The sequence below is a fragment of the Notothenia coriiceps genome, unplaced genomic scaffold (genome assembly GCF_000735185.1).
Source record: "Notothenia coriiceps isolate Sejong01 unplaced genomic scaffold, NC01 NC01_scaffold00019492, whole genome shotgun sequence".
Lineage (NCBI taxonomy): Eukaryota > Metazoa > Chordata > Actinopteri > Perciformes > Nototheniidae > Notothenia > Notothenia coriiceps.
The window spans coordinates 6265-31673 of record NW_011352193.1 but is presented as its reverse complement, the minus strand read 5'-3'; the positions used below and the strand labels follow the sequence as shown (position 1 = coordinate 31673).

General features: G+C 41.3%; 3 protein-coding genes across 3 annotated transcripts; 1 reads left to right on the top strand and 2 right to left on the bottom strand.

Moving 5' to 3' along the window:
• Positions 1–7304: 7304 nt before the first annotated feature.
• LOC104952071 (netrin-4) lies at positions 7305–14875 on the top strand. The gene is made up of 10 exons (XM_010778827.1): positions 7305–7907; positions 8555–9048; positions 9672–9986; positions 10280–10406; positions 11302–11490; positions 12290–12506; positions 12923–13050; positions 13165–13233; positions 13355–13525; positions 14063–14875. The coding sequence occupies exons 1-10, from the start codon at positions 7817–7819 to the stop codon at positions 14197–14199; spliced, it is 1938 nt and encodes a 645-aa protein (XP_010777129.1). The 5' UTR covers positions 7305–7816; the 3' UTR covers positions 14200–14875.
• chchd4a (coiled-coil-helix-coiled-coil-helix domain containing 4a) lies at positions 14744–18121 on the bottom strand. Its single transcript, XM_010778828.1, has 3 exons — positions 17931–18121; positions 16122–16220; positions 14744–16027 (listed from the first exon to the last, which is right to left on the bottom strand). Exons 1-3 carry the CDS (start codon positions 17950–17952, stop codon positions 15633–15635), a joined length of 516 nt encoding a protein of 171 aa, XP_010777130.1. The 5' UTR covers positions 17953–18121; the 3' UTR covers positions 14744–15632.
• A 1248-nt stretch (positions 18122–19369) lies between these two features.
• Positions 19370–25038, bottom strand: LOC104952070 (protein transport protein Sec61 subunit alpha). The gene is made up of 12 exons (XM_010778826.1): positions 24932–25038; positions 24031–24098; positions 23857–23922; positions 23695–23773; positions 23355–23486; positions 23086–23195; positions 22609–22762; positions 22365–22525; positions 22078–22275; positions 20622–20813; positions 20452–20528; positions 19370–20346 (listed from the first exon to the last, which is right to left on the bottom strand). The coding sequence occupies exons 1-12, from the start codon at positions 24936–24938 to the stop codon at positions 20160–20162; spliced, it is 1431 nt and encodes a 476-aa protein (XP_010777128.1). The 5' UTR covers positions 24939–25038; the 3' UTR covers positions 19370–20159.
• Between the last annotated feature and the right edge of the window lie 371 nt (positions 25039–25409).

Genomic DNA, 25409 nt, shown 5'->3' with positions numbered 1-25409 from the left:
GTCCTCTGCATTGCTAAAACGATATAAAACTTTAGAAATCTCAGTATCCAAGTGGAAGTTAACTACAGGTATGGAACTGTTGGACTCGGCAACGGTTGTCATGGAGACGTGTCGCTCCGTAAATTTTTACAGAGCAACACAGAGCTCTGTGAAAGACTGAATAAAGACTTTTCAAAATACCACAACATGGGAAAAAAATATATTGTATACTAATTTTTTTTACAGGTGTTACCTTGCCGATCCAGGTTTTACATTCAGAACGATTACATCCGATTATAATGGTATGGACGAAACTACTTTAAGAAGCTAATAGTAGGCTTACAACAGTCAGTGGTCAATACATTGACTCAATCACTGTGCTTAAGTATAATGTAAAGTACTTGTAATTAACTTGAGTATTTCCTACTCCACTACATTTTGATGGGAAATAGCCTAATTTTCTTTTTTTTTCATCTACATTCTTTAAAGATATTTAGCTACTTCTCAGAACTTTTAACCAAATGAATCCCTACATTTTGTGGAGTAACTTTTGAAGGTACGAACATTTAGAATTATCCAACATATTACAAAAAGTTTATCTACGCTACTTGATGCAACAATATTATCTATAAATGTCCTATAAAATATATCACACATGGAGGCAATTAGTCTGAACAATTACAAGTTATACTTTTAATACACTAAGTACAGTTTGCTGATAATACATTTAAGTACGATTTTTTAATTCAGGACTTTTACTTGTAATGGAGTATTTACATACACATACATTGATGTATTGGTACTTTTACTCAAGTTAAGAATCTGAATAATTATTCCACCACTGACAAGAGTAGGAATTGTGCTATATTAGGTATGTTATATTCTAAAACAAAGATTAAATATACATATATTTTCAGACATTTACATACTAGACAGTTTGGGACTTTGTGAGATAACCACCACAAAAAAAAGTCCCATGACACTGTTCTCCACATGTTAGCACAAGAACACTCACATCCCATGCTGTTTCCTGGTGAAGATAGTGACGGTAATGGCAGTAATGATAAGCTAATGGAATTTGATTGGAATGCACACTTGCACATATTTCCAATCTTTTCCTTTCACACTCATGACAGCTTGAATGTGTCCACAAGGGGGGGAAACCCCGTTGACCCGTGGGATCCCCACACTCCTGGGTCACAAGGGCATCATAACCTCATCTGTTTCCCATGGCAGATCACAGACATCATGCACTGCGGCCCCTGTTCCTGCCCCTGGCCTCTTCCGTTGAAACCCATCAGAGCAGCCTGAGATTGGGTAGCCAAGCACAAATTAATAGTCTCATGTGTCTGAACCCTCACGTGTCATTTGCGAAGGACATGGTGCCACGCAGATACGGATACATTAAGGTCGAAAGGGGACCGCAGAGTCACTGAAGAGGCATAGTGTAGCGGGGATCATAAGGACAAAGAGGGTCAGAGGTGACCTACATCACTGTACTGAGCTCCTTGAGAAGGTCAAAAAAAAATGTTTTCAGTGGAGCCAAATTGTCCAGCAAAGTGACTTAATGTGGATGCTATGGAGACCGCAATTAGGTGCTTCAGCCATTACTCTGGATGGGCCTGTTGAGAGGCTTGCCACTAAATTAGCTCCTTCCCAATGGAGCTAAGCCTCAAAGCAATGACCTCACCCAATGAGGAAGCCTAAACCAAATGAAAGACTTCCCCAAGGGCCTAAATAACCCACATCTAATAAAGACATTATCATATCTGAGTGACCTCAGCATCCTTACCGCAGCAATCTATTAATCGTTGACACATGTCTAATGGTATCGATTAAACCAGTGAGGAGATCTGGGCCACAGAGGATCCAAAGAAAACCTCACGATAACCACAAGTCTCTGATGATGTGGGGGTCCTCAAAACATGGTCGCCTACCAAATTTTGGTTGGCAGTACTGTATGCATCTCTGGAGCCAGGAGCCCACCATGGTGACAGGTCTTGATTGGACAGATGTGGCCAGCCGCTCGGGGTGAGTGGAACTGATTAAATCCTAACAAGCATCGTTACAGCATCGTTACAGCTTTGATCCACCCTGTACTTGTCTTTTTCCTCACTTCTCGTTCAGCAGCAGATATACGCTGACATGAAAGATCTGGCTCACCATCAACCGTGGAAGTACATCAATATTAATCACTTACATAATCGCCCAGATGTATAATCCATCCTCTCTTGTCCTTATCCCAATATCATATTAATCATCCCGCTCTTTCTCCACAGTGTTGGGATGCTGTGTGAGGGTCATGGCTCTGTGAATATACCTCCCATTTTACGCTAATGACATCAGCATGTGCCGCTAACTTTAGCTTCTCCTGAAGGCCAGATGTTGGCTGACGGGATCAAACACTGGCACATTGTTGGGCAGGCCAGGAGGGCTTAGCAGTTGCACATATTCCCATATACCTCCTGCAGAAACCCACAATCCGACCACAAATGCTGGCAACACCCTTAAGTTGCAGTGTGATTTTATTTTTGCATTTGTACAGAGGAATGGAAACATACAACGGCATGCTGTGGTTTTCCAGTAAAGCCCTGTTAAGCTTTCTTGAGAATAAACCGGAGTTTTCTTTGGTTTTATCAAAAAAAAGTATGAAAAACATGTCGGGATTATTTGCCACGGAGCTTTAAAGTCTTCTTTTTGACGTACACTTTGGCGATATGGGGCTAAGAACTCCTGGACACATATCAAGTAAGAATCTTACAACAATAGCCAGCATTTTCCAAGCCCTTTCTCTTTTAAAGGGCAACCGATATGAGTGACAACACCAATGTGGTCAATGAATGTCACTGGCGTCAGTTCAGATGAAACAGAACCACCATGAGGGTAGCAAGTGTCACGTTAACATCACAGCGTTTTGTGGCAGTGCGTTTTACAGCAAAATGAGGCTTCCTCCGTGCAGATTTGGCTTTTGACTTTGCAGTACTGTTGTTTAACGGTGACCCCTGTGCTTGGCCATACATTGAAGTTGCCGTCATGGCTTGGATGACTCACAGGTGGACTATTGGCATGCCAATAAAGCCTTGTTTAATGAGCTGAGAAAGGGCCTCAAAAGAAGCAAAGTGGCCAGACATGAGAGACAGACTGGAACCCCACAACCCGTGGCCCGGGACCTCAAACAGCTGCGTTTGATTTTTCTTCTCATTTGCTACATTTGTCAGTTTAGGAGGGGAACCAAAGTCCAAATATTCAATGTAGTGGGAGAACATCAGTGATGTGCAGTTAGGCTGTTTGTGTCTCTTTATGTGACATAAACATTATGTTTGTGGCTCCCTTTATTTAACTGATGTTCAACTCCAAGTGAGTTATAGTAGCCTTTTTTTGCCGACCTCTGACCCCCCAGCATCCTTAATGCTAGTCGCCTTTTTTCAGCTATTTGTGCCAATCTACACTCTCTTTGAACCCAAGTTCTTTTTGACAGTAACAATAAATTGTTATGTAAGATGTCACTACGCTTTATCTCAGTGGGTGTGCGAATATGAGCTGGAAGAATAAGAAAGTCGTGAGTGCAATCTGTAACACGTGTGTGTGTGTTTTTGTGTTAGAAAACCAGTGTGTGTGCTGGATTTCCAGTTTGTGTATGTGGGTGGCCGATGGAGAGCCAATATCAAGAAATTGCGTCTGTGTTTTTGTATGTGTGGTGTGTGTGTGTGTGTGTGTGTGTGTGTGTGTGTGTGTGTGTGTGTGTGTGTGTGTGTGTGTGTGTGTGTGTGTGTGTTGGAGTGACAATATGTTGAAGTGGGTGACGCACTAAAGTCAATCTTGAGCTTGTTATTACATGTCATCATTAACAGATATAAAGTAGTCAGACAGGGACACAAGACAAAGGGGGGGGGGGAGTAGTTTGAGTGCTTCTTTTCAACTGTGCTTGTGGGAGGGATGTTAATTTGTTGTTCTTTATTAAAAAGGAGTTTTGGCTATAAATAAGTCAAAGCTGCTCAGCTGAAGCCTCCTCAAGCGAGCAACTCTTTAATATTCCTGACATTCCTACTTGTTAAGAATTAATAAAGAGTAAATGGAAACAGATCTGCGTAGTTCCCACTTACTCATAACCACAAATCCACACACAAGATCACAGATGCACACGTTATTGGTTTGGCAAGCTGCCTGAGTGCTTCACCGAGGCCTTGATTTGTCATCCCACCTCATCTGGCCTCTATCAGGAAAGTCTGACAGCTTAATCTGTGTCATTCATCCTCTCACATCAAAGAGGCAACATGCAATCTAAACCTAACATGCTCGCACACAAAGTAGATGTGCACATGCATATGTTTACAGACTTTTAATTGTCTCTTTGTGTGCATTAGAAATCCCTCCATGACATGAGGATCATAGTAAACATTTGTAGAGAGGAGGCGTTCTTTGTAAACTGTCCACACTGATTTACATGTTCACAGTGACAATGTATTAAAGCAACAGACCAACTCTAGGAAAAAGAAAAAAGAGCCCTCTTGGTTTTATTACACTTGAACTGTAGTCCTTTGCCATTGACCTTTGCCATTGACATTTTGACTTCAAACTATGTTAACTGAAAGGCTTTTGGTAAAAGTGATTGGGAATTGTTGAGAGATTCAAGATATGCATCAAATTATAATAACACCTTTTTTTTTTAAACATTAAGAATAGCAATTTAACACAACGTACGGCAACATCCACCCCTCAAACACATCTGCATACAATACACTGGGGAATGTGTTATGATACCACAGAGTTACATAACATCTGTAGATTTAAAGGGTGCCACTGTCGAAACTGGAATTTTTTGGACCGACAGTTTATATATCAGATATGAAAACTTTATACCGTAAAGCTATAAATCTTTCTCCAAAACCTCCCCAAGATAATTAACTCTGACCTCAGTGCTTAACTCGAACACATCCTATTAACCATGGCGCTTACTGGCGGCTCTTGTGGTCGGTGGATAATGTTATATGAGCTCCTACTATAGTCTCCATAACAACAATACCATAACATACTGAGGCATTTAAATTAGACTGGCATGAACTTGATCGCTCTCCAAAACCACACACATTAACTGGATTTTGTCTTGTGAGGCCTAAATGCGGGTGAAGTCATGTAAGGAAGAAGCTTAATCTTCTTTATCCCCGGGGGAATATACAGACTGACACACAGAACATGAAGACAGAAAGAAGATGTGGAGGGAGATGGAGAAGTGTGGAGTGACACCATGTGCTCCAAAACACGCAAGCTGCATGGACAAACATGGAGGATTATAATGGCGGGGAGGGGGAGTCCCTGCTCGTCTGACCCCGGCTCTCTAACCCCCCGGCCCCCATTAAGCCCTGTAAATGAGAGGAATAAGAGCAATTAGAGAGGCAGTCACGGTGCAGGTAGGAGATCCCTGTGACCTTTCCTGGCTGGTATTTGACCTCTCACAGCTGGGGGCCATGATGAATATACATGCTGAACATTACCGGAATGTATTCGCTGAAAGGTTCTGGAAGAAAGACATTTTTCTCTCAGCACCGAGAATGAAGCATGTGTTGCTAACCACGGTGTGGATTCTGTTGTTTATCCACTCGTTCTAAACAAGCACTTTATTGGATGTGGGCGACTCTGCATTCCTACATCAGAGAACTCACACTTAATTACAATTCAGTCAATTAAGAATGCAATGTGTTTTGCATTTCAAGGCATAAAGAGCAACTAAACAAAGTTAACTTGCACTTGAACCAGCTGCTCTTAAAACATTTTTTATGACTCTGTTGCAAACCTTGACTTCAAACCTCAGTGACGCGAATTTTAGTGCATGCCTTTTCAAAAATCAGGCAAGTACAGTATGAACTCCTTTCAGGACCGACCTGACTCCGCAATGAAAGCACAACCACAGCTGGACCACAGGGATGATTTCACTCGATGTTTTATCCATTATCCATTCCTCTTAAACGCAAATGCACACAGGTCCTCCCATCCTGGCTGTAACCGGTCAAAGGATTTCCGTGCATTCCATTCAGCCAGAACTGACTTCAAAATCTGTACAAAGCAGTCATAAACTGTATTCAACTAACATAAATAAATGGCATCCCCCTCCTAACCTCCCATAAAGCTATTCTTAGCATATACTGCACCACTGGAGTGTGACGAAAGGAGAAACCATGAGATGCCAGAAGATGAAGAGCCTCCGGGTTTTTATTTTGTGGAGGCCTGCCAGATAGCTGGTGTTCGAGTGGAGAGCAGCAGGAGAGAGAGATGAAAGGAGAGACCTGCGACCAAAACAAATGTAGAACAGATAGATATAGTTATATAGGAGTTGAGACATGCAGCGTAAAAAGGGGAATAAAACAGTTTACATTTAAATGTCAGATAACTAAGGATTGATGACCAAGCCAAAATAATGTGAATAATTCATCGCTGACTGCTCATAAACATAATATTGTATTTTCTGTCAGTTCAAAAATCAGCCCATATGTAATTCCTTTAGTAATTAATTTTGTATACCACATTCTGGGGGGAAAGCAAGCGAGCGTGTCTGTAGACAATTTGCATGACATTAAAGACATTTATGAAAACCAATCCCATTCTGTGCGTCCATTCCAATTTTCTGAGCCCTTTGTATTTGAAGTTGAGCCATAAAGCCTAAGAGACATAATGTTTATCCTTCGGGTGCCAGGCTCAGCAAAGCACTGAGATTTGCTGATGTGTGTGGTTTAAAATAATTGAAAAAGGACTGTCATGTATCAGACCATGTGTTTATTATCCAGGGCTATAATGAAGAATGGCAGAGTAATCTATCCAGTCAGGCAGACGGATGGGAGGAAGGCCCTTTTCGTGTCCAAGTCATTTGCATGAAAGTCCAAGCTGTCAGATTCTTTGGTGCCACAATGCACAAATGCTGCAAATAACTGCACTGAGGACTATTGTCTCCCTCTCAGATTTCTCCCTGCTAGACTTGAAAGAGACCTGTAACTTGGAATTACTGCAGTTGAAAAACAGGAGGGCAGAAACAGATAAACTAATTTCCTCGCCCCATTACGAGGCCCTGGCTATAGTGGAGGGACCTAGTTTAGATGGTATGCGCTGTGCGGCTGGTTCACATTAACTGCGTTGACGAATCCGTGCGAGTCGCAAGTCTCTCCTCCCCTGCGCACGTTTTTTTGTTTTTTTTGCTAAATCCCAATGATACACTCGTGCAGAGTAGAACAAAATACATCAACTCCATGAAGGGCTGGTTTAGTGTTGTTGCAGCACAGCATACTCACAGTGTACTCACAGTGTGTGCGTGCATGAGTGTGTGGGCGGGGAGGGACAGTGGATAAATAGAGCGCAGACTCCACTCCTGTGCGTAAACGCGTAGAGAACCTGGCTGGGACACTGAGCTTTCAGATTGGCTGTGATAATTAAAACATTTACATTAATTAATCGGCGAAAAAAATAATAATAATCGCTTTTCATAACACAAAGACAAACAATTTTGCGCAAATTGGATCAAGACAAACATCTATCGAATTGGAATCAGTAACATTCCGTTCATTCCTGGACTAACCAATGAGACATTGTTGCTGCGACGGTGGCGCGCAATCAACTCCCGTCAGAGAGATGCCATAGCTGTTGTTCCTGAGGACGCTTTGAACTTTATCAAGGATTTTGTTCCTGAGGGTAAATTGGAGAAAAATAAGGACTCATCTGAAGGCTTTGCGCATTGCGTAATTGGCAGAGAAATGCGCTGGTGCGTTAGATAAGCTGCACATAATGTTGGGACAAATCTCTGCTGGAAGGCGTTTATCGCACCGTTTATGTTGCAAACACAGCAGAAACAAAGATGAGAGAGTTTAGTATGCTGGGGAAAGGTCGGCATCGGATGCTGCTGGCGCTCTGTTGGCTGTTTTTGGTTCTGACGAGGAGCGGAGCAGGTGAGGTGCACCACCATCATCCAATCCAATCAATTTTATTTCAATAGCACATTTAAAAAGAACAGAGTTGAACAAAGTGCTGTACATCAACAACTGTATAAAAACATAGCATGAATACATACATTTTTTTTTTTTAAATGATCATGAGCATCATCAACATCATGCTCTTTTTCTCTTAATCTCCTGCGTCATTCTGGCTGAACTTGCCTTCTTGTTTTCCCCTATTGTGTTTAGGCTATGTTATTGATTGGGAAGACAGTTATGGGTGACTCAGCAGCGTAACATATGTATTGAATGACATTATTTCTGCATGATTATTAGTTGTGACATTTTTAAGACCTAAATGTTAAAGCCCTACTTGTTGATACATTTGATCTGGGGCTGCTTGTGTCTTGCCTTTACATGTAACCTGAGCATGCTGTCCAATGGGGAAAGGGCAGGATTCTGTGTCACATCAGAGAAAGCATAACTAAAAAATTCATGGCAAACACAAAGAGGAGGACCTTGGTTTTGTCCATGATATCAGCGATGGAAAGTGCTTGTTGTTTTGAATGTTTTGTGCCACCAGATATCTTGTTAAAGCATCTGAATACCTGTATTATATAACTGCTATCATATCACTGATCCTCCGTCACCCTCTGTGTCAGTCTCCAGATGTGTGGACCATGCCTGCAGTCCGCCCATTGGGAACCTGGCTAGTGGCAGGACCCTCCTCACCCACTCCAGCTGCTGTGGAAACAGCTCCTTCCACCGCAGCCCTTGCCCTTATCCAACAGTGACACCCCACGCCCTTTGCCCCAATGACACCCATCCACCTGCTCACATGACTGATGACCCTTTCCTGCATCCAGACACGTGGTGGGCATCAGGTGCAGATCCCACCGAGCAGGAGCAGCAGGATGAGATCCGGTTGGACTTGGAAACCCACTTCTGCATGTCCCACATGGTTTTGGTGTTCCGTTCCCCGCGGCCTGCTGCCATGGCCATCGACCGCTCAGCTGACTTTGGAAAGACCTGGGAAACTTTGAAGCTCTTTGCGCACAACTGCAGCGAGGAGTTTGGTTTGCCTGATGACTTCACTCAGCCAGGCTCTTTGTGCACATCCCGTTATACCAGTCATACACCCTGCAGTGGGGGGGAGGTAAGAGAGTTAAATGCTAAGATTTAGTGGTGAAAGAAGCACTTTTACTTTAAAACGAGCTACACCACAGTAGGAGCACTAAGATAACTGTATGAAATCTTACTTATGTAAAAGTAGGAAAGTATTAGCATCAGAATATACTTAAAGTGCAGAAATGGCATAAGAAATAAGAAATATTTGTATTATATTACTGTATAATGGTGCATTAATGTGTTTATCACTATAATGTTGCAGCTGCTAAAGGTGGGCTTATTTGCACTACTTTACACACTAGGCCTACTGGGTAGCATGTGCACTCTGGGAATAATAGAGTCTTTACAATCTTAACGTATAATAATACTAAATACAGTACATTATTTTGTAGTTGATTTTGTATTTTTAGTTGTAATCAGCAAAGTTAAAACTAAAGTTATCCAATAAATATGAACAGAATATTTCCTTCTGAACTGTTATGGAGTAGAAGTACCACCAAATGGGAATAGCCAAGTAAACAAATAGTAACATAATATTGTTAATACAGTACTTAGTTACTTTCCACTACTGCAAAGCTGTAATGTAATCTTTAGGGAGTTCCTCAGGGTTTGATTCATCTCCAACCGGTACCCTGTTTTTCTCCTCGGCAGGTAATATTGCGGACACTTGACCCCTTCAATGCTAAAACTCTGGACCCTTACAGTCCGGAGGCCCTCGCCCGCCTGACCCTCACTAACCTCCGCATCAGACTGCTGAAAGCTCAGAGCTGCCCGGGACCTCTACATCCTCCGGCAGCCTGGACAAGCCCCACAGACTCAGCTCTCACTTCCACATCCTCCACAGAAAGCGCAGCACCTTACGCTATTTATACTCTATTGGCCAGAGGGACCTGCCTGTGTCACGGACACGCTGAGAATTGTGTAGCATACAACAGCAGGCAAGACACAAGGCAGGACAGTAACATGGTGAGTGGCTTCTCCTGTGTTTCAAAGTAAAATAACAACAGTTGGTAATACAATTGGAGAAAGTGAGTCTGTCAGTTACTGCACTGGCCTGTGTTCTATTACAGTGTAGTAAAACACAGATCAGGAAATTAAGTCAAGATGTAAAAAGCACTTACTGATGTAAGAATGGCCAGTTAAAGAGATTTCAATTGTTTGATTTACTCTCTACACCACCTGCCTGGATCTATTTTATAGCTCTCTCCAGACGGCAGGTGTAGGTGAAGTAACTAAGCAACCCCGGATGTGTTTTCCAGGTGTCCGGTAGGTGCATGTGTGCTCACCACACAGCCGGGGATCACTGTGAGAAGTGCGCCCCGCTCTACAATGATCGTCCCTGGAGGCCGGCCAACAGCAGCAGCGGGGAGTCCAACCCGTGCCAGAGTGAGTGACCACCAACACGATGCACGCTAACCATGCTGCTGAGAAAAACCAGAGAAGAGCTTCAAAAGTGGGCTGTAACAGGAACTATACATAGTTTTTATCAAACGTCCATCTAGCAGGGTTTTAAATACATACTCATGATGTTTTAAAGCTTTTCGATGAGCAATATCACATCCTTACTTTGCAGGTGAAGTCTTTTAACTTAAGTTTTGTCAATGTGAGAACATCATTTTGACAACAGTGTTTTGAACATGGTATACAAATAGGCTTTATAGACTCAAGAAAATCTGAACATACTAAATCCAATACTTATAATGCATTTGTTATCCGCTTGTAGCACTTAATAGCACTTATAGGATCAAGGTCACTCACTGACAAAGGATCATAGTGTATTATGATTTCCTCAGGTATAATACATTATAATAGCAAACATCTGTTTAAAATACATCAACCAAGTTAAAGGCAGATATAATCAATCACAAGCTGCCTTTAAATCATTTCAAATTGTAATTGTGTGCTTTAAATAAAAAGAAGAAAAAACATAATTAAAACAAAAATGTAAAATGTGATGATTAATTATGAAGTGTTATGATACTGGACTTTATAAATCGTAATAAAATGCTTCGAAATTAAACATGAATATTTTCCAAGTACTTGTTACTTTAATAATGACAGGCTAAAAGCAGATTATAGTAAACGACGCATTCCCTGCTACCATACAATAAAACCAGTGATGGTACATTTTCTCAAATACTGAATGTGGATAATTATAGACGTTGGCCTCATTAAAAATGTTACCCAAAAACCTAACCCATAATGTGCCTGTACCCCGTGTTCCCTGTTGTCTCTCCCCCTCCTCCCTCCCCATCACTTTGTCTCTCTCTCACGCCTTCAGAGTGCCAGTGCCACGCTCACGCAGAGCGCTGCCACTTCTCTCCGAGGGCCTGGCTCTCCTCGGGGGGCACCAGTGGGGGCGTTTGTGACGACTGCAGGCACAACACTGTGGGGCGCAGGTGCCAGCGCTGTCGCCACGGTTACCACCGCCACCCATCCCTGCCCCTCAACTCCCCCCACGCCTGCACACGTAAGACCCTCATCGCTGAGTGGATCTTAGAGTTACACATTTCTGCTCCGCACTACTTCTTGTTTAAATCTGCATAGCTGTCCACTTTCAACCAACTACTTGTCATATTTTATTATACTTTACTGTACTTAGTTTTTCACATATTTATATTTTGTGTACATTTTGTCTTTATTTTTTATTTATTACAATTGTTTTAAAATAGTTTCTAAAATAGCTTTTATAATAGTGCAATTTGCCCTTCTTCTATTTTTTGCTTTGAAGTAAAAATTAGAAGTACTGCATTGAGAAAGTATTTACATGCAATAAGGAAAATGTACTTAAAGTATTCAGAGTAATCTTCACATTTAAAAAGCTGGAACTGCGATTCATTTTCTGTTGTCGCACTTTTGGTTTTAGTTGCTCTGCATAACTTTTTGGATGGTTTTAATCTATACCAAATAATCATATTTGAAATGTTTTTTTTTTTAAAGTATTGTTTGTCAAAATCTGAATTTATAAAGTAAATAAATCTGTAAAATAAATATATTGGATTAAAAAGTACGATATTGGCTCCCAAAATCTAGTAGAAAAGAAGTATAAAGTAGTAAAAAATGAAAATACTCAAATGGGTACTTGAGTATAGCACTTGAGTAAATGTACTGGTGGTGTTTGTTCAAAGTAACACAGGTTTGTGGATAAAATAAAAGTAACGTCTTATAGCTCCATCTGCTGGCACTTTTCTAAATCCATAATTTGACAATAATAGAAGAGTAAAAAATAAATAGTAGGAGCATCATAATGAACTGTGTGTGTTTCTCAGGCTGCTGGTGTGATCCTCGGGGGTCTTTGCCCACTCGTCCAGGGGAGGAGGGACCCTGGTGCCACCCGAGGAGCGGGCAGTGCCCCTGCAGGCCCGGGGTCTGGGGCGCGAGCTGCAGCCACTGCCAGACCGGACACTGGGGGTTTGGAGAGGAGGGCTGTAGACCCTGCGCCTGCCCTCACAGCTGTGATCCAATCACAGGGCAGTGTCTGGACAGGTTAGCCATATAATCTATCCACGACTTAATCATTCACACGTCAAGGCAGAAGCTAAAACTTAATCACTGTGGTTATTGCTAATTTATACTTCCAGTTGAGCTTAAACCTGCTCAGACGTTCACACTTTTTCCAAATGTGCAAAATATTGAGCAACCAGTCTTGCCAACAATAATTGTACTGTAATTTGATAAGTTAGTTTAAATTAATTCGGAAGATATAGCTGTTTTGATAAATGTGCTAGTATGTATATTCGAAATAATTGTATTTTGATCTGATGTGTGTGTGTGTACCTGCCCAGGGACGGGCATATAGCATCTGTTCTCCCATTGATATCAATGATTTTGTTATGCATGGCCTTGTTTGATAAAGACATTATAGTAACAATCACCTGATGGGTTCAATTCCACTATTGCAGCTACTCAAATAACCAGGTGTTCAACGTGCCCATTGGTGGAAAGATCCCTGACCTGGATCACATGTTCACATTAGAAGAAGACGTTCAGTGGTCGAAGGAGCTCGCCGTCTCTGCTCTGCATTACACAGGTGAGTCTGATGTTCATCTGCATTGCATGGCTTTAAACTGTGGAATCATAGTGATTTATTGAGGGTAATCTTGGAGGTAAGAGTGGATCAGGAATAACTCATGTCTGTATGCAGGAAAGTGCAGCTGTAAGGAGAAAAAGCTGAGGAGTGCGTTGGACCTCTGTAAGACCAAACATGATTATGGTAAGAAAGGATGTGTAACTAATTATTATCACTCGTTTAATAACCGTTTCATGAATTGTGATCTATACTTGCTTCATAGTGCCTCCCCTCAGTATTCTCTCTTCCTGTGTGACCCTGACAGTGATCAAGGCCAGTGTGCTGTCCGCTCACGACAAAGGCAGCCACGCAGAAGTGCAGGTCAAAGTTCGCAAGGTCCTTCGATCAGGCCAGGTGGCGCTGAGCTTAGGGACCATCAGCATCTACCCTCTGTCCTGGACCAGCCGCGGCTGCACCTGTCCCATTCTAAACCCAGGTAAGATGATTATAATTCAGTTCAAATGTAAATGTACTTAGTCTAGATACTTATATATTATTACAATATGCAGTATTTATCTTACATAGTTTACTTACAGTATTTCCGTTTTTTTCAGCATTGTGTTCCTTGCACCATACTCATGTACTTTTTTTATTTCCATTTCTTCTTGCACTATTTTTCTTTCTTTTTATGTCTTCAGAATATTGTATGTTGCATTGTAGGAGGAGCCTGGGACCTAATATGGGACTTTTTACTGCCAAAACTACACTCTAGCTATTGTGTTTACTGTATGACAATTTAGCCTTTGAATTTGAATCTTAAATATGTATTTATCTTTATCTTTTTAATTTTAGACGCATAGGTCAATATCTATAAATGGAAGAATCAGTTGAAAACATGGCAAAGAAAAGGCATTTGTGAACCAGTACACGAGACACAGTCATGTTCAGCTTTCTGGACACATTTTTAAAATGTAACAGAGGAATATAGATGTGTTATTAGACCAGGTCAATAATGTCTTACCTCCCTCACCAGGTATGGAGTACCTGCTGGCGGGCCCCGAGGAGGCGGGAACAGGCCGACTGCTGGTCACCATGCAGAGCGTGGTCGTCCCATGGACACCGCGGCTCGGCCTACTGGTATCAGAGGGCCTGAGGAACGGATGTACATGAATATAGATCGACACAGGCAGGACAGACTGCAGAAGCTTTGGCAAGGACATTTGAGTCAGTGGACAATTCAGAAAGGGGACTGAAAATCACTGACGACGACATGCTGCCTCATTCAGAGGAGTCAAACTCATCACTGTGTGGTACTCACAGTGTGTGTGTGTGCAACACAAAATAAAGACTGAAGTGAGTTCCTGGATTTGTTAAGATCTGAACTTTCTTTTCAGCAAAGAGCAAGGTAATGGTGTAAGATGAAGGTAGTTGTCGTTCTTTGAATGTCCAACTGGGTTTCTCAAAGTTTATTTATACACATGTTGAAGCCTATATGATTTTGATAATAAAATACTATGAAACTATAATATCACTGATATTCCAGAAATGCAAGCTAGTATTAGGCTGTTAAATATGACGGTCGGTTGTGTCATAATACACAGTTTACTTCTACATATTAGAGTTAAAACCTCAAAACATTTATTACATTTTCAAGATGTGAAAATGTAAAACTGACTGACATTAAGAAGTCTTCATACGAAACAGGAACATCTGATTTTTCCACAAATCATTTTAATCTGGACATGTTTGAGAAACACAGATCAAGTATTTTAGAGGAAGGTCACTGAATGGTGATCAGAGCAGAGTCCAGACAGTGTTCAGACAACAAACATTTATGCACTGACAGTAAAATGTAACAAATCACTTTGGTCTTGGCCAGATACAGTTTCAATTATGAAGATGACAACAACTTTTCCTATGCCAACTAAAACCCTGAAGTTCTTACAAGATGTCAACAAACGCAGCTAAAAACCTCTCTTAATGTTACCCAAACAGAAGCTTTGTTTTTTTTTTACCAATTAAAAAAGGGCATTCTTTCTTTTGAGTAATAGCATAAAGGAAGGGAATTAAATGTTAAACTGCAGTAAGAACACATCAAGAAAAAGAAGCTCCAATCAAAAGATCAAGTGATTCCTGCTTGGATTACTATCAAATTACATAATGAATCGAAGCCAGTGCTGTATATTTCTGGGCTATCAACATTAACAGGACAACACACATAATGGATGCCAACAAAGAAGCTTTTTTGATTGCACGATAACACACAAGAAATTAAATCCCAATTGCCTATAAAAGGGACTCTTTCACTGATGTGCCTGCAGTTCAGCCCGCTTTCATTAAATCATACTCTTCAATGATCTTTGAGTGCCAGTGAAACAAAGCAGCCTATACTTTGTACATACGCTATGTTCATCTGCATTCACAAAGTCCTTCACTGATTGCCTGTAAATATGGCCCATTAGAATCAGAGCTATGTCAGTAAGTCCTCTCAGTCTGTGGGCTTAATCAGGTGAAGAGGCTAATCAGAGCTCCTCCTGGAGAGTCAGTTCTGCCAGTTCTTCAGTGATTGGACACAGAGAAGCCTGGATGAGCACTGGTGGACCTTAGCTGGCACTCGGGGTTTCTGTGGGCGATGCGCTGTCAGGTGAGGCGTCAGCATCAGGTGTAGCATCAGCAGCAGGTGTAGTAGCGACCAGGGGAGAGTCAGTTTCAGGGGGCGAGGCGGAGCCCTCAGTCGGGGCAGCAGAACCAGAACCAGAGTTGGACTCTGCTTGGGAGGAGCTTTCTTTATCTTCCTCTTGAGGGTAGAGCTCGGGGTACTTCTGCATGCACTCTTGCATACCGCGGAAGTTGTCGATGCAGTCGGAGCCCTTCAGCTCCTCCTTACTGTAGTGGAAGCAGGAAAAGGCCTCTTTAAACTGAGAGCCGCACGGTCCACTGGCCATGCCGCCAAGGCACGGGCAGTTCCAGTTGATGTCTCCATTAGCCAAAATCAGACCTTAAGGAAAGGAAAGCAGAGGGAAGTAAGTTAAAAGAATAATTGTATGAGGTAATGTTTGGAAGTCTGATATTGTTTTTCCACAATGACTAACCCTGTTCCTCATAAGGATCATCGGGGTCATCTGCAATGAGCTCAGCGTTGCTGGGTGCCTCATGGTCCTCCTTGGTCACAAAGATGATGCGATCCTTACCTTTAATAACAAAACAAATAACCAAATCATGGATTTTTCACATAGCACTTAAAACCAAGTAACAATGTGTTTTACAAAGATGTAAAAAAAAATGGTAGATGATATAAAATATAACTGATACAGTATTAATGACAAGCAAGGTATCAATAACTTAAACAGTAAAAATAAGTATTGTCTAAACTGAAAAACAACCAATAACAAGTAAATGTGAAAAGTCCTAAAAAAGCATCAGTACCATTTAATCCAGTCTGATCTCTGGATCAGTTCTCCAGTGTTGAGATGCTAAGCTAGGTGTAATGTGGAGTCTTCATAGGGGATTGCCTTAGTTACTGCAGCCTATTTGACTTGTTAAATCTTGGAGAGGTTGACAAGAATTCAGCAACAACAAACATGGGCTTATAGATTCCTACATGTTTTTGAGATATGACAAAGGTGCAGAAAGCGTTATTAAATGACAGACTTCACCTGTTGGTAAAAGTCACATTTGTCATCTCTCCTCTGGACATATGTTGACTTAACAGGTGTGTAGCTCAAATACAAATTAATGTTGTAGCCTTCAGTTTGGAAATGGGTGTGGCCAGAGCAAGGTCACCGGAAGTAATGTTTGTTGTAAGAAAGCTTACACATCTTCCGGCGACGACTGAAAACTCATCTCTTTAGACTCCACTTCGAGCGATTGAATTACTAACAAAGCACTTATATACTAATAAAGGGCTGGCTTTTCTAAAGCCAGTTGAGTAGCACTTGAAATGTTTGGCTCTATGAAACCTGATGTACTTATATAATTCTGTTTTCTTCAAGGTTGTATCTTCCTGGTCGAATGCACTTNTTGAAATCAGGACAGCAGAAAGCTTACACATCTTCCGGCGACGACTGAAAACTCATCTCTTTAGACTCCACTTCGAGCGATTGAATTACTAACAAAGCACTGCTAACAAAGCACTTATTAACTAATAAAGGGCTGGCTTTTCTGAAGCCAGTTGAGTAGCACTTGAAATGTTTGGCTCTATGAAACCTGATGTACTTATATAATTCTGTTTTCTTCAAGGTTGTATCTTCCTGGTCGAATGCACTTATTGTAAGTCGCTTTGGATAAAAGCGTCAGCTAAATGTAATGTAATGTAAAGTAAGGGGGAAGGGGTGGGGAAGACGACATTTCCTCCTCGACTTTACTGGCGTTGCTATGATCCCATCTCAAGATTATATCATTGTCTTCATTTGCTATGTTACAGCAAGAGCAACCAGAGTCAGTTCAAATGTATGATAAATAAATAGACTGTACACAAATAAACTAAAAATGCTCTCTACTAGTTTATATTTCGAGTAGAAGTAGAAAACCAGTTCACGAAGCTGGTTAACAGTGACCCCTGTGGGTGCACTGTGCCAGTAACCTGGTTTAACCTGACCTGTCAACTGATAGCCCTGGACGTACCACCAGGTTCAGAGCTAGCCCTTTCTACCAATGTCTATCAAAGGTGTCCGATCAAATTACGACCATGACCAATGTGTTTTATCACAACAATGCGAACACCCTTAATAATAAGCCTCATTCATTTGCATGCAGCTTCCTCGCTACCAGCCATGTAACTGTTAGCTAACTTACTGAAATACCCGGCTTCTTCTAGAAGTTAGCCTAGCATGGTGGCTAACTCGGTGACATTGCCAAGCAATGGACATGGAGTGAACATGAATGAAGGAGATTTAGATTACCTTCCTGTTTGCAGTACGACATGTCTGCCGCTGGTTCAGTCCGTTGCCCTCCGTGGTAGAAGATGACCGGTGTGACAGCAGAAATTACTTAAGTGAAACCGTCTCATCTGACTAGATACCCGCGGATACCCGGCTTCCAAACGGCCCCGTTACCCCTCTGACCCTTCGGTCACATGTGGTCGCACAATTATGACGTCACTCGACTGTCATGACTTATATGGCAACTGTGGGCGTCATTTGTGCTGGGGACATGTTTCGGAAATGGCCAATTTTATCCCCACCAAATTTGTAAAGTATAACTTACAAATGTTCTGAAAAATAGCGTGCACAAAGAAATATAATAAACAAGAACACTGGGTTTAGTGTCAAGATGTGAAGTAAGTCAGAGTTAATTTTCTTTTGCTATATTTCTTTCACGTTTTATATGAAATGTTGTAAAAAAAAATACTATTTATTTCGCTTTACAAAAAAAAAGTTCATATTAAATGTCTTTATATATATTTGTATTATTGTATTATGCATTATATTCTTATTTTGTATTTAATGTATTGTCTGTTCGACCCTTCAGGAGGGGAGTCGTGTCTGCCAAACCTGTTTGTAGGGCAATATATATCTGATAACTAACCCTACACATATTCTATTTTGTATTGTAAGGGACAATGAAATACAAAGGTGAATTAGGGTCAAAATGTACATTACATGTCACTTGTTAGATGCTTTAATCCAAAGCAATTTACATACACTCAATATTGTGGGCAATCCCCACAGGAGCAATATGGGGTGAAGAGTCTTGGTTGGAACCAGAGCTTCCCTGAAGATCAACGCACCACCCCAATGAGTGAGAGCCTCCCCAATGTTTAATGTTTAAAATGTTATGTATTCTAAACTATCACCCAATTAAATGTTATCAATGCACTGCCTCATACCATATATTTTATGATTCTCTTTCTTCAGATCAAAGGATTGCTAAATGAGTTAGATAACTGCAATTCTAGTTCGTTTTGTTTCATCCATCTTATTCATTACAGTTTTCATTGTCACATTAAAGCTCTGTCAGTAAAGATTTGATATAAACATTGGATAAAATGTAAGGAGGTACTGATGCATCAGAACCTTTATATATACAGTCTATGATCAGAACATACAGTCCAATAGCAAAATCCCTCGTTATTTTTTACTCTCAACTACTCGAAGTGTGGTCATATTGAACTTCCTACATGGACCTCTGGTGGAAGTTAAGTGCAAGGTACAACCTAATTAACCTACAGCCAGGTTATAAATCGCAATATATGGCTAATAAATATCTCATCTCTAGAGGGTAACATCAGTGCAACAAACTTGAGGGATCAGTAACGTGTGTGTTGTGTCCCCAGTGGTCTCAAAACATGCAGGCTCAAAGCACAACAAGGGCATAATAGGAATAAAAACACATTTTCAAGTATGTTGGAAAAAAATCTTGTTTTTTTTTTAATAACACAATGTCTGTTACATAAAGTAAAAACCAAAATGAAACCCTTTCTCATCCCTATCAAACCCACCCTCATCCCGACCACGTCGGCAGTTTTGTGCAGCAATACAGTCTGGGAATAAAAGAGCATGACGACACAGACACACACTTTCCTTTGAGGACCCAGACAGAGGACAAACACATTTGCCCTACATAAGACCAGAGTGAATATAAACATAGTCCATCATTAAAAATAAAACCATAGACGACTTTGTCTGAGATTACCAGAGACCTCATCAGGAGTGCAAGCATATTATATTTATACTGTTCAAACCCTACTATAGGCCCCCAGAAACCTCAACCATGATTGCTACTTTGAGATGAACCTGACATGGCTTTCCTTCAACTCCCCCAAAAAGTCCAGGCAGTGCTTTCAGCTTAAAATTAGCACTATCACGTCATCTCTGTCTTAGTGTTCCTTGAACATGCGGCGATGAACAATGCCCGAGGTAAATCAAAGACAGCTCCTCACACTGATGTGCTTTTAGGCATTTTTCAGCTTTTAAGACAGTCAGTGGGGACTTAGGCAGCCTGCTGGGAAAACGGTTTCAACTGCTAAAAAAAGTAATGGTGGAAAACACAGATAGCGTAGACAATAAAAAACCTATTCCAGCTGCAAAATGAACTGATTGTGCGAAATTGCAAAAAATTGCAAAATTAAAATAATGATGGGGGGCGGGAGGATGCTTTGTGTCTTAAGTGTGTCCGAAGGTTGGTATTTTTTAGAAGAGCAGTGCTCCCATGCTGCCCATTTCGCTCTGCTCCTTCACAAAGATTTCAAAGTACTGGTAGATGATGGTCACAGCCAAGAGGATTCCTGTCCCCGAACCAATGGCCCCCAGGAAGTCAGCCATGACGGACAGCCCTCCTATGCAGAGGCCACCGAAGGCAGCAGCTGTGGGGATGTACCTGTGAATAATAAATCCAGCGTCAATACAACAAATATTCTGAAGGACAACTTTCCATATGCTGCAGGTAACACACATGCCATCTGAGACTCAGAATGCTTTGTACCTGTTCAGCTCATGCACCATGGAGGTCTCTCTGTGTCCCCTCATCACCATCTGCTGCTCCTTCAGCTGCTTCGCCACCTGACACGCACAAAGTGATACATGAGGGTTAATTTCATGCGGGATTGATGCAAAGCAAAGTCGTCAATGCTTTTGTAAAAGCACAAGACTTACATCTTTAGCAGAAGATCCTGAGACCTCGATCCAGGTCTTTGAGAAGAAGGCGCAGGAGCCGAGCATGAAGACGATGTAGATGGCAGCGTGAACCGGGTCGTCCAGGACCGAGCCAAACGACTCCGGAGGGGAGAGGTAGTAGCAGAGCCCGGCCACAGGGTAGGCTCGAGCAGGTCCACCACTCGTTGCATCCTAATCACAATGAGATATTATAAATAAGACGATGCCGGTTCAACACGAGAGACAGAACCCAACCGTTCCACATTTATGAAAATTAGGGATGCCAGAAACTGACCATGATCAAAATCGAAAATCGGACAGCCCTGGCGAATAATGATCGATTATTCGATTCCCCCCCCCCCCACCCCGCCGACGAGAGAAAAAAAAGAACTCTTAGCATTTGTACCTCATTTACACTTGTTCAGTTTGTAAGTAGTTTCCACGAGGAACTCTTCTTTCCTTTGTTCATCTTTAGTTGTGTTCTCACTCCAATAAATCAATCGCACGTGTGACGGAGAGGGGGGGGTGACCAATGGCCATTTACAATTATTAATACCATTACTATTATTAGCATTAGTCTATATTTTGGTTGAAACTAAGCCAGAAATAAAAAAATAAAACATAAATAATAATTAAAAAAAAATATAAAAAAANGCGAGAGAGAAAAAAAACTCTTGCATTTGACCTCATTTACACTTGTCAGTTTGATGTAGTTCCACGAGGAACTCTTCTTTCCTTTGTTCATCTTTAGTTGTGTTCTCACTCCAGAATATAAAAAAAATCGAATTTGTTTTTGATTATGGAGACTGTAACCAACGAATAATCGAATAATCGCTGGCATCCCTAATGAAAATACCACATTTTAACTGCATGGTTTCAGCTAAACTCACTTTTGGTACCCGTTCTATTTCTGTATTTTGTTTCCCACTAAGGATTGTTCCCCTTAGTGTAAGAGAGATTCTCAGCTGATCACCTTAACAACACCATGTTCAACTGCACTGACACATTCAGCTGAAAACTTGTTAAATACTTTCACCATAAAAGAGGAATGTCTGCACTCCAAAACAGATTGTGAGCGCTTAAGAGGGTAGCTTTACCATTTAATAATTGTAGATTTGTGTAGGGCCATGGTCTCCAGGGTTTTATATTCACTCTTTAGTATCGGCTCAGATCACTTGGAGCCTTGTCCCAGTGGGTACCAAAAGCAAGTACAAGATATTATCCAAAACTCTTGCTAGTTTAAAATCAAAAAAGTCAAGCTGTACTATACTGTGCGGTGGAAATGCAGCATAATATGTAATTCAATCTCCTCTAGTTAAACATAGACTAAGACTGGATATATCTATTGTCTCAAGCATTATACGCACCACAGAAGTGTCACCAATTCTAATAATAGTGTACCGTTGAATCTGATTGAATAAACGTGCTGGAGGTGCAGCTCAACTGTCATACTTACAGACCAGGTTCCTAGGAGGTTCACGAGGAAGTTCCCGCTAAAACGAGTTGAGAGCATCTGAGAGATGACGTAGAGGTTGGAGACGAGGGCAGACTGCAGGATGATGGGGATGTTGGAGGTGTAGAACAGTTTGATGGGGTAGGTGTTGTACTGACCACGGTAGCGTGCTGACTTGATGGGCAGGTCGACCCTGAAGCCCTGGTGAGGTAAAGAAGCGCGCCATCAGTAATGCCATCCAAATTCTTTCAGTGCAATAACATCAGGTAAGACTCTTAGTGGCAGCTCACCTGGAAGTATATGACCACAGCAAACACGAAGACGGTGGCGATGAGGTTCAAGATGTTAGGCAGGTTCTGTCTGTAGAAGGCTTCTCTCAGGGCGCGCACCTTGTCTGTGCGGGTGGCCAGGAGATGGAAGAGGGCGATGATGGCTCCCTCAAACTCAGTACCTGAAAAACAACAACAGTGACAGTGTTAGCCATTATAATACGGATTAATATGCATATCTGTTACCGTCACTAGCTTGAAATACCTCTGCCGGTGTTGACCGTGGTGGGGCTGAAGGCCTTCCAGACGATGGTCTCACAGATGTTGGTCGCAATGAAGAGAGAGATACCAGAACCCAGACCATAACCCTTCTGGAGCAGCTCGTCCAGCAGCAAGACGATCAGACCTGCAACGAAGAGCTGTGGAAAAACACAGGAGGTTAGTATTGGGCTGAGACAGAAACAAACAGCCATTTAAAACAAGAGAAGATAACAACTTTCTGATTTCTGACTATCCCACAAAGGAAGATGATAAAATTGTATCTTAAATTTGAAAAAATATTTCTAAATTTGTTCGAAAGTAATGCAAAGAAAAAACATGAACTGCAGAAGAGCAAACATGCTTTAAATTCAGTTTGATTGGCAGATTACTGTAAAGAATAATAAAGTAACATTTTTGAACGCTTAAGTTTTTAGACACCCTAAATTAGCTTTATCCTAATTTATTTTGAGTTTGTATTAACCTGGATGATGATGAGCAAGCAGATCCCAGCGCCCATCTCTGAAGGGTCTCCATACATGCCGGTCATGACGTAAACAATGGCCTGTCCGATGGTGATGATCATTCCAAACACTGCGAAAAGAAAGACAACATGAGTTGCAATTGGCAGGAACAACAATTAGACATTACTGAATACGTGTCTGTTATCTTCAGAGGAAACCAAAACAACTCATTTCAAAGGTTTGTGTCAACTTTTCTTAAAATAGCTAATATGATCAGCAGAAAACCTACATTTCTGAGCTCCATTGAAGAGGGCTCGGTCCTTGGGGGTGTCTCCCACCTCAATGATCTTTGCACCAGCCAGCAGCTGCATGATAAGACCTGAGGTGACAATGGGTGAGATGCCCAGCTCCATCAGAGTACCTGGAGGAAGAAAGCATTATTAGTGTCAGTTAGTATAATAACAGCAGCAGAAACAATGCATACAGCCCTATGTTTGTTGACCTTTGACGTATCACATGTGATGATGAGATTACATCAGGTCTGATAACAACACTGTTGATTATTTCAACTTGTTGGAGCTGCACAGAACTCAGCGGTTAACTCAGTTAAACGTATACAATTCAAGCACCTCTGTTGGAAGCCAGGATTACTCTCATCCAGTAAAAGGGATCTGCCGAATCTGAAGACATGATGCCAAAAAGAGGAATCTGCACAGAAACACATTTGTAAAGTTAGTGTCACAAACGACAATAACAGCTTACAGAAACAGCATGTTGGATGTCATATTTACCTGGCAGCAGACCAGGAAGATGAAAAGTGTAATGGCAGTCCATAGTACTTTTTCTCTAAATTGAATCTGCAAGGAAAAAAGAAAATAAGCAACTGTCATTCACATGCCTTCATATATGAAAAATGAATACAAAATTCAACATAATCATTTTGTTTTGAGAAGACGTAAACATACCTTTCTTTCTGGTTTCTGAATTTCTGGCAAGACCGCACAGAACGGCTTGATGAACTCCAAAAATTTAACTGCAAAAAAAAAAGATTAAAAGTTAAAAAAACAGATGTAACACATGACAGTCCTTATCAGTACATAGCATCACAAATATTTGTGAAATCTGAGTTATTCATCTTCTCAACCGAGTTACATTTGATGCAACGTCATCACTAACCCCCATCTAAACAGCTAACATCTGGACAAAGCAGCAATTAATTCGATTTTCTCAGCAATATCTGGATATACTAATAAATACATCTGAGCAAAGTTGGAGTAGCTAGTACTTAGTGTTTGCAGTCATTTTACACCGTTTTGCAGGATCGCTGCTGAATGTTTTGTCTTAGAGCCGATCAGCTGTTTCAATCACAGGGGTTGACTTTGACAGCAAGCCATTTAACATAAACAACTAAATTATGGTATGGCAGTAGACTAGTCAATCTGGCATTGCAACGTTTTCATTTGAAAACAAGGTGAAACCAGCATCCATTGCTATTTACAGTAAACTATCACGGATGTAGAGTCCATACAGCTAGCATGATGCTAACTAGCCTTTAATCCCAAAATACTTTAAAAGACAGGAATTTTGGACGCGTATTTAAAAGACAAATGCAATGTGTTGTAAATGTGCACTAGTTGAGAATCACATCTGACTTAAACACAAGGAGAAGCAATTTCATTAGAATAAATCTTCAAATTAGCTCAAGCTAGCTGCAACCTAGCCTTAACCTATCCAAGGTTAGCTTAGTAGCTTACCGGCGAACGCTGTAAATTACAACAATGCCTGCTATTGTTCGAGATTGAAAGAAGGCAGCCGGTATATTCAAACAAACTCAAACCGTGAATAAAAGAGAGTAATGCCACTTACTCCCCATGGTGTCCTACGTGCAGCTCCTGTCGTGTTCCTGGTTCAGTCTGAGTGCTGATCGGAGTCAGTGTGGCTCCATCAAGCCGCTCCGGGAGAAAGAGAGAGCAGCAGAGACACGTCACCAGAGTAGCGGCTAACACACGTCACTTCTCTGAGACACACATCAGCAACAAACAGTACATCGTTAAACACACATACAGTCGTTTTCTCATGAGGACAGCATATTTAAGCGGATAAACAAATCCAGTAAACTCGGGAAATGCAGTATTTTAATATTAAACAGTTATAATTTAACCCCTGAAGCCTGAATTCTCCCATCCTCTGGGGGCGCCATACTCCAGAGTCATCATGCTGACCAGAGATGCTATATGGTAAAGATAAGCAGCTGTGCCATATCAAATGATGCACACTAGTTGTCTACTAAATAGGGGTGGTTAGATGTATTTATTTGTATAAATGTATTTATTTTTACAAGCTA

Excerpts from the sequence above, each read along its gene's own strand:
- LOC104952070 (XM_010778826.1), bottom strand. Across the intron at positions 20,814-22,077 it reads ACCTCCTAGGAACCTGGTCT|GATGCAACGAGTGGTGGACC; the intron begins GTAAGTATGACA and ends CATTGTGATTAG. Across the intron at positions 20,529-20,621 it reads CAGGATCTTCTGCTAAAGAT|GTGGCGAAGCAGCTGAAGGA; the intron begins GTAAGTCTTGTG and ends TGTGCGTGTCAG.
- LOC104952071 (XM_010778827.1), top strand. The coding sequence starts at position 7,817 with ATGAGAGAGTTTAGTATGCTGGGGAAAGGTCGGCATCGGATGCTGCTG. Across the intron at positions 7,908-8,554 it reads TCTGACGAGGAGCGGAGCAG|TCTCCAGATGTGTGGACCAT; the intron begins GTGAGGTGCACC and ends CCTCTGTGTCAG. Across the intron at positions 13,526-14,062 it reads CTGTCCCATTCTAAACCCAG|GTATGGAGTACCTGCTGGCG; the intron begins GTAAGATGATTA and ends CTCCCTCACCAG.
- chchd4a (XM_010778828.1), bottom strand. The coding sequence starts at position 17,952 with ATGTCGTACTGCAAACAGGAAG. Across the intron at positions 16,221-17,930 it reads GTCGTACTGCAAACAGGAAG|GTAAGGATCGCATCATCTTT; the intron begins GTAATCTAAATC and ends TTGTTATTAAAG. Across the intron at positions 16,028-16,121 it reads TGATCCTTATGAGGAACAGG|GTCTGATTTTGGCTAATGGA; the intron begins GTTAGTCATTGT and ends CCTTTCCTTAAG.